We start from the raw sequence: 11,883 nt of genomic DNA, 5'->3' as shown, positions 1-11,883 counted from the left end.
CGAGTAGGCCAGTACAGAACTAGACCACCAGAAGAAGTATTCATTCATCTGTGGGCAACTGATGCCACCCAGACAGCAGCGCCAAGATGGCAGCCACGAAACCACAACAGTGAAAACCTGCACAGCACAACAATCATCCCCCACCTGAGGTCTCTGTCTGTCATTGTCAGCAGACAGAGAGAGAGAGAGAGAGAGAGAGAGAGAGAGAGAGAGCGAGAGAGAGAGCGAGAGAGAGAGAGAGAGAGCGAGAGAGAGAGAGAGCGAGAGAGAGAGAGCGAGAGAGAGAGAGAGAGAGCGAGAGAGAGAGAGAGAGAGAGCGAGAGAGAGAGAGAGAGAGACCGAGAAGAGAAAAGACGACAACTCATTAAAGACGCAGAGTAAACAGGTCTCCCTGCAGGTTTTCTGGTGGTCGTCTGCTTTTCCTTGTTGTTGTTCTTGTTCTTCCTGTTGTTGTCCTTAGAAAAGGTGGGCATACAAACAAACTCGAAACAGCACGCCCCCACCCGTCCTGGCTAAAATGTATTCATATTAAGCACAGCTAGGGGGGAGACAATGCCAACTGCTGAGTTCAGTCATTCTCTGAAAAGCAAAATGACGCTACTTGGCAGTGAGCTGTGGCAACGACTGTCCCCGTTTAACCTCAACTATCCAGTTTATTACTATAGAGACGCTGTGTGAATCCATTAAAGGCCCTCTGGCCTGGCAAGGTGGAGAACTGTGTGTGCACAATACGATGGTTTTACTGGACTTCAGACTTTTAGAACACACAAACATAAGCAATCTCTATACGATTTATTCATGTAAATATGATTTGTAAACATTCTGAAAATCACAAATCTGCTACTGAGCCTACGGCTGTCAGGCTACTTTTGACTTTGGGCAACGTAAACAAATACAATGGGGGTGGGGTCAGTGTCCTTAGCCATCGCATAATGACTGGACGTGTTTCTTACTTTCTTTACAGAGAGAGAGAGAGCAGGCAAGAGAGTGCATGTACGAGAGAGAGAGAGCGAGCGTGAGAGAGTACACGCCATGTACCAGAGAGCGAGAGAGCGAGAGCGAGAGAGAGAGAGCGAGCGAGCGAGAGATAGAGCAAGGAAGAGAGAAAGGACTAACAACATGGCATGGATGTCACGACAGGCACCCTGGGAACCAAACTGGAGAATGAACTTTTGGCCAGCAGCCCATGTCTGTAACCTTTCCCCTATGACCCTTCCCCTTCTCCAGCCCAGGCCAGCCCTGTTGCCCTCGCCCTGCCCTAGACAGCTGCACCTAGGCCAGTGGTTCTAGACCTTTTTTGAAGAAGCCCCCCGCTATGGCTACTTTTACATGGGACATAGAATTACAGTGAGTTAATTTGGAATAAAGAGTAAAGATTAATTCTGCTTTGAAAATGTCATGTAAACACTTCACAATTCGGAATGAAATGAAAGATCAAAGTAAACTTGATGGAACTATTTAATTCGGAAACATCATGTAAACGTAGCCATTGAGCCACCAAACACCCCTTAGTATTTTTTTTTTTTTAAAAATGGACTAAAGCCTCCCAATGGCATCAACTGAGCCGCACCCTTCTCAACGCCCCATGAGGGCTTCCTAATGCCCCGGTTGAGAAACACTAACCTAGGAGTACACGTCGAGCAGAGAGCCATCTGTCCTCTCTTGTCCACCCCCCCATACCCCGTACCCCACTGGTGTCACTCTCACCAGGCCTGGGTTCCAAAAACACGGCACCCTCCCTGCCTCGCTCCGTGGGAGCTCCGCATTCCACAGCAATGGGTCTCACCCTCACCACACGCACAAACCGTATTCACATGATTAACTAACGACCCACAGGTGTACAGACATACATGTACTACTAACTTCAAGATTGAGCTATTAAAACTCCCATGCTGCCCGAAACCACCAGGCCAAGAAGTAGACAGGATAGACATGTCATTACTATACAGGCATTTCTCATGTTGACAAAATTTGGCTGCACACGCAGAGAGGGATTACAAAATGCTACGCGGCTATGTGCATATCAATGGAAGACCCATTGGAGCTCTGCACAGTGTATGACAAGAACCTGCCGTCTTGCCAGCTGGCAGTTTTACATAGATTGATTGTTTATTTTTCCTTTTCGGAAAATTGTTCTGTGCCAGTTTTATCCACTTGCTCGGATTTTGTTTGCTCAATGACACCGTTTAGAACATATCGTCATGTCGCTCGGATATCTTTGAAATGCTCCGTAAATAACGCTATATTGTGTAGCAAAGCGGTAGCCATTGCTGACAAGGCAGGGTATCAAGATTGGGGGCAGCCTCTGATTGTTTGGAAGCTGCTGTCACTCAAACGATGCCCTCACGTGTGATTGGAGTGAGAAATGGAGGATGGACATTATCAAGCTTTTTAATCTGATCAACCTAATTTTAATCTCTCTCTCTCCCTCTGTCCCTCCCTCAACGCAATTTAAACCAGTATGTTTTTAAATCAGCTTTTCATATGGCCAATATTTGTTTGCTGCATAACACACAGGCAGAAAAAAATACAAGCGTGTTAACGTTTAGTACGAGTGATGCCCTACCAGCAGCCCACGGTCATACAAGACTAGACTGGCATGCAACATTTAATATCAATTTTCACCGGCCTCCCTCTCACTAAACACACGCACAACTAACTAACTAATGACCCACAGGTGGATAGATTACACCATTCACACACCGGTACACCATTTAGATTGAACTGTTAAACTGCATAGTCCCCAAAACCACCAAGCCAAGAAATGGGCCTAGACAGGATAGACATGACATTATTAACCCTGATTATTAACTTTGAAATACTGCCAAAAACTGCCTCTGCCTGATTGACTATCTCTGGCATCAAACCAATGTTTTAACATTCAGCTTAAGTTACACTAGGATCTTTTTCAGATCATATTATAGGCCTACACTACGCTGGCTTTTCAGTGGGCAATATTTTGGCATGTCGTCTCACTTGGCCAACAAGTCAAAGTTTAACATTTTAACTAACAAATGTTAAGCCAACATCCGCTTTAGAGTTGCACATCATGCCACTTTCCCTATTGTTCCAAACCAGAGAAACAACACTTGTTTGAGAAGCCAATGGGCCCCCCAAAAAATCTAGCGATGCCCTGTTGCTTATTGATTGAACCAGGGCCCAAGCATTCAAGTGTGACATGTGTAATAAGTTCATCCCAATTAGCAAGTCCCTTTCTCTGTGCAGAGCCAAATGTGGTAGGCCATGAATACAGCAGGGTAATATTTCACATTTAAGTGGACTTGTTGAAGCAAAGAATGACAGGGAGGGTTGAGGGGGTGGGGCTCTGGAGGCCGAGGAGGAGGTCAGCCTGGTCAAAAGGCCACGGCTTCTTGTTAATCGCTTGACCCAGGAAGTTAAGAAAAGATCCGCAGGGCCTTCAGTGTAAGAAAAACCTTTCAGTGCAGCCTCGAGTAACGATAGGGGTGGAGGGAGAGACTTGAAGCCAACATCTGTTGTCAGAGACCAATTCAGAAAGTGTTATTTTACACATACGCACCCTCACACATGCCCAACATAGACACAATGGCCAAGTGCATGCACCATTAACACATTCACACATCAATTAGGCCCAAGGCTAAGCTGTTTTTTTAAAAGTTCCCCATGACTTTCCATGTAACCTAATTAGCAAGAGAAAAATGATTCCATCAGCAAAGAACCAAGGACATTTTTAAAAGTATCCATGTTTTACAGAAATATGTCGATGTGGATATGAGTGTGTGTCTGTCCGTCTGTCGCTTTGGTTAAAAGTGTCTGCCAAATGTAATGTAATGTCTGTATTTATGTCCATGCCTATAGTATGTGCTTGTCAGTCCGTCCTATTCAGTCCTAACCCCTCTCGCTCCGCCCTCGCTCCCCCCCCAATCATGAACTCCCTCACCCCAAGTGCAGAGTCAACGGCTAGGGTCACAAGAGAGGTCTTCACCCTATTGGTTCAGCTGATGGAAAGGAGCATGCTGTTGATCAGAATAGTCCATTTTCCACTACTGATACAGTGAATGTTTCAGGTATATATAGTCATGTTATATATTACTTACACTTAGTTTATGGTTTTAGAGTATGTTATAGTATAGTTAATAGTTTTATAGAACGCTTAAGTTGCACACAAGCATGCGACCATGCATTGCATACAAGCTTTTCTTTCCAAGCCATGTTCCTCGATTATAAAGGGTGTCATCTACTACTGTACAGCATCGTGCGAACGAGAACAAAGTAGGTCTGTGAGTCACTGCTTGTTCACTGTGCAGATTTCGCCTAAGGAGGGCAGCAGAGAATTCACAAATACCACAACACAAGTGCAGGACGCCAGCCATATTTCTGTTCAGCCATGTGTGTTGTGTCTGTAGTGTATACCCTACTTCTCAGCTGTGTATTCACTGAAATTTGGGGAATATACAACGGCCCGGTGATATTTTTCATACGTTTCACAGCTTTAGCGTTGAGGAACAAGTTTTCTTTTACTTTCAATTACAGCCTAGATCAATTTGGTTCAGCCATATGGGTAAAAGGACTGCTTATAATGCTACAGGTTTTGGTGCATAACTGATGAAGTCATTGCATCATTTTCAATAATGAAAATGATTGGTCCACACCTTCGTGTACCCTTACAGAGATTGCAGAAAGAGGGTAATGATCAAAAGGAACAGTTCTTATAAACTTTAAAAAAATCATTTAGGTGGGCAGTCGTGGTGTAATGGAGAGTTGGACTGTAGATCAGAGAGTTGCAAGTTCAAATCCTGCCCTTACCACTCCCTGCACCTCCATCCATGGCTCAAGTGACTGAGCAAGGCATATAACCCCACATTGCACCAGGGACTATCACAAATAGCCTGAAATATCTCCAAGTCGCTTTGAATTTTAAAAAACAAAGTCAGCATCAGTAAGAGGTAAAAGAAATGACTTTACCTCTGAGTCGATTGAAAGAAACTGTCGGTCAATGAGGTCACAGGTAAGAAGGTGTAAATCTAAGTTCACGCTACTGGTAAAAAAATGGACAACTGATTTGAGGTGCCGTGACTAATGGCATCATTGCTACACACGGTTCCTCAGCTACACAGTGGCCAAGTTGCGAGCGCAAATAATACAATATCCTTCAGAACAACACTGCTGAGATGGCAGAACTCCACAAAAAAGGTTTGCAAGCACAGACTAAACTGAAGAAATTAAATCTCCAGCAACACCAAATATGCAAATGCTTTTCAACAAAGAAAATAACATTACAGAATATCATTTCAGGAGCTCTTGTTACCGTCAAGTCATCTCCACTCATAAAGCACTTTAAAAGTGCTGGACAGGCAGATAAGAAGAGCTGAATACAAAAAAACCTTCTAAATTCACCTTGGACCCCTGTATGAGTACAAAGACGAAACAAATTTGGTATTTTCAGGAGTTTGAAACTGGTGTTCCAAAAAGCGCCAAACTCCAAGAAGTCCAGATGCTTATAACATACCACTCTGAGCACCAGCTGGACAAATGAACCTCTTCAGAAAGGTACCGTAATCAGAGAAAATGCAATAAACCTTTCCAAAACTGTCAATCACAATCGCGACGCAAAAAAATCTTCACATCTTTACAGTCTTTCACATCTTCCACCACAAAACATCTGAGGACATAGAAATGCCTTCAGAAGCAAAAAAAAAAAAAAAAGAAAAACGGGGAGGGGGTGGAGGGGGAGGGGGAGGGAAACCTGGCAAACCTACAAGGCGACATCAATCAGGTTCTTAGCCATTACTAAATCTGTGCCAATACCAATTTCAAAGCACTGATGAGAACTTAAAAACATTTCCACATGCAGACTCACCTGATGAAGGCTGACCCTGGAGCGCTTGTTCTGCTGATGAGGCCTGTTTGGACAGTCACTGCTCTGGCCCTCCTCTCCTCCAGCCTGCCGCATGTGTGGTGTCCCCTCGGTCCTCTCCTCGTCCTCCTCCGTCACCTCTTCCTCCTCTCCTTCCTCTTCCTCCTGCTGCTCCTCCTCCTCCTCCTCTTCTTCTGCTAAACTTCCCTCAGAGTTGTAGCCCTCATGTTCATCTTCTTCCTCTTCCTCCTCAACTTCTTCCTCCTCCTCCTCTCCATCACCATCACCATCACACTGTCCTTCTGCTTCCAGCTCCTGAGCGAAAAGTCCTGAACCGTCAGCGTTTCTGTCCTCCATGTTGTTATTGTCCTCGTCTTCTCCTGCTTCTTCTCGGTCGTGACACGTGCAGCTCTCGCCTGCCACCTCCAACTCCTCCCTGTCGTTGTCCTCCTCCTCCTCTTCTTCTTCTTCTTCTTCCTCCTCCTCTTGAAGTTCTCCTCCCCCGTCTATCTCCTCCTCTTCTTCTTCTGGTTCTTCATCCACTCCTTCATCACCACCCCCTTCTCCTCCTCCTCCTCCTCCTCCTCCATCACTTCCAGAATCTTCCCTCTCGTCCTCCGCCCCTTCCTCCTCTTCTCCAGCCACCTGTTCCACCATTGCCTCATGATGCTCAACTCCTTCCTCCACGCCGGCTTTTAACGAGGAGGAGGAGGAAGACGAGGAAGAGGATGAGGATGAGGAGTTGGAGGAGGATGAGGGCGTGCTACTGGGCGAGGTAGGAGGGGCGATGACAGCAGCTGGGGAGGTGGTTGTCGAGGTGCTTGTTGGGGCAATGATGGTGGTTGAGGTGTTACCGGTTTTGGTGCTGTTGGTGTTGGCTGAGGGGCATATGACGGTTGATGTTGAGGTGTTTGTTGTGGTTGTTGTGGTTACGGTTGCTACGGAGCGCTGCCGCCTCTGCTGGTGCCCCCTGGTGGCAGAACTGGAGGTGCTGGTGGTGGTGGTGGAGGTGGTGTTGCCCGGCAACAGCAGGTCCTGCTTCATCTCCACTCTGACCAGCCGCTGTGTCGTCGCCTGAGATGAGCATTCAAAGCATTCAAAGCATTCTGTGGATGGAGGGAGAGAGAGAGAGAGAGATGGTCATTATCTGTATTCAAGACTTAAACCTGGCTAAAGAAATCCCTGGAAAAAATTGATTCCAGACCCCGTCACCTGAGATGAGTATTCAAAGCATTCTGCGGATGATGGGGGAGGGAGAGGAAAAAGCTCAGTGCCATGACTTAACCATTTAAGACGCTGCACTGACCTAGGTGCCTGGAGGGACATAGATGTTGCATTCAGGCCCCTGAGATTTTAGGCTTTTATTATAAAGATTGATGTGGGTGTGTTAGAGCTGGATGAACACATTATATTGCAAGATGAGGGTCCTAGCTTTAAAATGCAACTTTTGATGTTTTTATATATGTTTCGGAGTCTGTGATATTTAGATTTTTAATAGGCTGAGGGCACCTTTTCCCAATAAGGGCTTGGGCATTCAGCAGGCGTTTTTTGCAGGTGCCTTAGCCTTACATGGGTTAATAAACATGGTCATCTGCCATCATTTCTATGTTTGATCCTGGATTCGGGACCAGATGTCTGGCTGACTCATTGATCTTACGCCAATACAACTGTTCATTTCAACAACATTTGATGTGACCGCTTTGGTTTCACCACCCTGGAATATTAACTGCACGCACGCCTGCACACACACACACACACACACACACACACATTCACCTGGCACTGAGCGAAGCTACCATCACACCAGTAAATGGCTTTGAAAGCGGTCTGGGAACAGGCGTGTGACACAGGGGGGTGGGGGTTGTGTTGGAATCAGTGTCATGATTTTAACAACTTAGTCATCTGCTACCCTTCCTGTATTCAAGACTTCATTTGACAAAAGATATCCAACTAAAATAATTGATTCTAGATCCCCCTAACCCATTTAAAACAGATTTGATATGGTTCGGTTGCTTTGATTTCAAATAGGCTCTAGCACTGAGGAAAAAGACACCACTGTCTCTAGATTCCTATCACACAATACATCAGCCAAACACACACTCACTAATGGATCAAAGAAATTGGATAGTAAGTTGGTCTTTTCAAAGTCGAAATGAAATTTCACCAGCATTTGGCCGGTTGGCTGGTGTTCATTTAGAGACCTGACTGCATTTATATGGCTTCCTCTGCCTTTCAATGCCATTACACTTCACACTACATTGAGGACTCTCTCACACCATGACTAATAACTTATGACTAAAGTAGCCTGACTGGAAGTCATTTCAGGGGAGGGTTTTGCAAGACGCCGCTTATTGTTCAGCTGTCACATTGTCACATTTAGAATTCTTATGAAGACAACAGAATGCACTTCAGTTCCAATGCTGAGCAATCTAAAAAATATACATGTCATCCGATTCTACAGTCAATTGCGCTTGTAAGTTAGTTATTATTAGAGGAAGAACACCATTTAGTACTAATGTTCAAATCCTGTCTGAGGCCTTGAGTGCAGGTCACCGCACTGCACAGTAGATGGCAGCACTAAACACCGAAAACGAAAAGGGGGGTGGGGGTGGGGGGTGTTAAAACACATAAAGTCGCCCACACATCATTGCACGGGAATCCCTCACTGTCTCCCTTTACAACACAAACGCAATCTCATTGATTGAACACAGGTCACCCAATGCATACAATAAAATCTCTGATAAGCTTATAGCATTTCACCAGCGCCTTAGCACACACATCCAACCAAACATGGAGCGTTGATATGAGGGGCTGGGGGGAAAAAAGAAGAAGAAACAAACAGATAACGAGCAGTCTCAGCAATCCCCTCATTCATTCCTTCATGCCTTACCCACTGCACCCCACCCACCCCTAAAACACGAACTAGGTCACGGCACTGTTCGCAAATCTGTGTTCTCGCTGCGATTTATAAATAATTAGAGGAAGTATCGCTCTGCTATCAGATCACATAGCGCAGCTCCAGTGGGTGCGCTGCACTGCACTGCACTGCTCTGCTCACCATCTGTCAAAACTCCAGATAAAATCTATTGGGCAAACACATGGCCAGGCCCAGGCTTGAGCGCAGGCAGGCAGGCAGGCAGATGAGAGGAAAGGGAGCCAGATGAGAGGAGAGAGCAGAGGGACAGGGCAGCTTAAAGGCAGCTCCACGGGAGGTGTGTGTTGATGTGGGAGGTGTGTGTGTGTGTGTGTGTGTGTGTGTGTGTGTGTGTGTGTGTGTGTGTGTCAGAACCTGGGGTTGACAAGGGCCACAAAAAGGCATGAGAATAGGCAGAGCAGCCTACACTGCGTGTATAGAGTTTGCGAGACAGAATATGTGTATTAATTTCCATGTTGAAAACAAACCCGTGATACAGGGTACTGTTCCAAAAACAATGTTAAGTGATGAACCTGTCCAAGTCACAGGAAGTGGTAGTCCTGCTAATAGATAGTCCCCAGGTGTCATTTGGCTCCAGGCTCTTCTATTAGATGATTTACCACTAAGTTACCTCAATTAGGGATGCCAACTATTAATCAACTTTAATCGATCAATGCATTAATCGATTAAAAAAACATTAATCGCAATCAATCGCCAATTCAACTGACAAGAGATCCAGGTGAAATGGGCATGTGAAGAGTGTGTGTGAATAGTGGGAATATTTGTAATCACCATTAAATTAAAGAATTTAATTATTATGAATATTATGAATAATTATGAAATCTAGTATTTTATTTCAATTTTTCATTTTAATTTTTAGATTAAGTAGGTTTTTTTTTTTAGAAACATTGAGATTCTGGGGGGAAAACGCCGCTTATAAATGAATCGTAAGTCGATCGATAAAGCCATCAACTAACGATTAATAAATGAATCGATAATTTGCATCCCTAACCTCAATGTTACTTTAACCTGGTTCACTACTTAGTCAGGTTCTTGGAATACTACTCCCCAGGAAACATCGGGTTTAGTGTGTGTATACCTTAGTTCTCTATGGTGACAATTTATGCATGTAACTTCATGACGGAAATAAAAAAAAGGAATTCCTGATTCATCAAAGAACATCCCATGATGCAGTGTGTGCGCACGTGAGCATGCATGTGTATGCACAAGCGTCCGTGCCCACGACTCATGAGGAGGGCATAGATAGAAAGTGCTGTAGCAGCCAGTCCATTGACTTGAAATGGAAACCACAACAACAAGCGGGCTGGGTCAAAGAGCAAGATCATAAAAAACATGCAGCACTGCCTTCAATGGAATAAAAACATGCAGCACTGCCTTCATTGGTTTACAGCAGTGTGAGGTGCGTAATACAGGCAGTGGCATGCATGCTGACACTACCAAGGGGAGTCGAGTGAGAGATTGTGAGAACAAGGCAGCTGTGGCCTATAGCGGATAAGGAGATGGAGTTCAGATCAGAGGGTTGCAGGTTCGTATCCCACCTCTACCTACACCTCCTTCCATGGCTGAAGCGTCCTTGAGCAAGACACGTAACCCCACAACACAGGGACTGTAACCAAATACCCTGTATAACGAAGTTGCTTTAGATAAAAGTGTCATCAAAGTGTAAAGAATGAAGGGAAAAATATCGTTTCTGCGTGTCCCTTTGAGACAGACAATAATGCAAAGTAGTAGTCCACTGGCGGAGGCTAGTCGAAATATCCACAAAAGAAAGAAAGAAAGAAAGAAAGAAAGAAAGAAAGAAAGAAAGAAAGAAAGAAAGAAAGAAAGAAGCAAGCAAACACCATTTCATTCCAGTACATGCCTAACTTGTGACTTTTTTGGGTTGAGTGATTGCTTGCAAACACTGCATGATCTCCCTACATTTATAAACAACTGCGAATGTGTTTTTATGCATGTGCGCAGATGGAGAAATAAGAAATAATAAAGATGTGGACATGGAGGCTTGGGAGAAGAGGGCCAGATCTGAACAGTCATGCAGAATTAAACAAACGAAAAATATTGCAAAAGAGCAAGTTGTTGCATTGGTCACCGGCAACACTAACATGCATTCTGCAACTCCTCCTAGACCACACACTGACTTCAAATGAACTTCAGATAGATAGACAAACAGCTTGCCAAACAAAATGAGCATGTTTGTCATCTTGACACATTTGTGCAATTTTTTTTTCTATGCTCAATATTGAAAGCCCAGCCAATTGCTTCTTGAGGATCTGTCTGAAGCAAGTTTGTGTGCTTGTTGATGCATGTTTTGTTATGCAATAGCCGTAGTGTGCAATCATGTAGAAGAGAAAAACACCTGTTAGGCTACCGGCAGCCTTCTAGGAAACACAATGCAGTTTTGCAGGTCATACCACCCCTTCAAGGAAAGCCCCTAGGAAAAGATGAAGAAAATTAAAAAAAATGGAAGAAAAGTGCTTTCTCTCAGGCACAAGAATACAGAAGACACCAAACCATATCAACAGCCCTGGGTAAAAACTCAGGAGTATTCATCGAGCTCAGGACTATTCCGATTTCACATTACATTTAGCAGACGCTATTAATTAAAGCGATTTCCAAAGAGGACATTCTAGCAAGTGCAGAGTGTGGGGTCAATACAGAGTACAGCTGTATACAAGTAATGTAGAGCAGAGAGCAGTGAAGTGAATATCGAAGATCTATTAAGTGTAGTGCAAGTTAGTGTCCAGCATTAGAAATTATCATTTTAAAAGGGACACTGTATGGGAAATGGTCAAAAAAGGTACTATGCTGGAACTATGCTGCTCATTGAAACTGGGCTGCCTATTGCTAAATTTGATCTTTACATGAAAGTTTACTAAGTTATAAACAAATATTTTCTAGTATGGTCCAAGTACAGTCATTTTTGCAGCTAAAAATGGCTAATTTTGGAAATTCAAAATGGCGGACCATGGAGAAGATCCCCCTTTTCATGTATGAAAAGTGCAATTTTTCCAGTCATAACATAGAATTTGATGCTGGTGGTAAGTATTCATGAAAAAGGTAACATTAGTGAATGGGCAGCATGAATTATGGAAATAAACAACTAAAAATCTTA

At 44.2% G+C, this 11,883-nt stretch overlaps 1 protein-coding gene across 3 annotated transcripts in view; it reads right to left on the bottom strand.

The window, feature by feature from the left end:
- Window positions 1-11,883, bottom strand: part of LOC134436894 (F-box/WD repeat-containing protein 7-like) — a 96,258-nt gene that overhangs the window by 74,533 nt on the left and 9,842 nt on the right. For all 3 annotated transcript variants that reach the window (XM_063186221.1, XM_063186220.1, XM_063186222.1), the window contains exon 2: window positions 5,840-6,942. In XM_063186221.1, the coding sequence (XP_063042291.1) occupies window positions 5,840-6,880 (1,041 nt within the window). In that variant the 5' untranslated portion in view covers window positions 6,881-6,942. The remainder of the gene's footprint in view (window positions 1-5,839; window positions 6,943-11,883) is intronic.

Source organism: Engraulis encrasicolus, chromosome 21 (assembly GCF_034702125.1).
Source record: "Engraulis encrasicolus isolate BLACKSEA-1 chromosome 21, IST_EnEncr_1.0, whole genome shotgun sequence".
Taxonomy (NCBI): Eukaryota; Metazoa; Chordata; class Actinopteri; order Clupeiformes; family Engraulidae; genus Engraulis; species Engraulis encrasicolus.
This window is presented reverse-complemented; position numbering and strand designations above follow the sequence as displayed.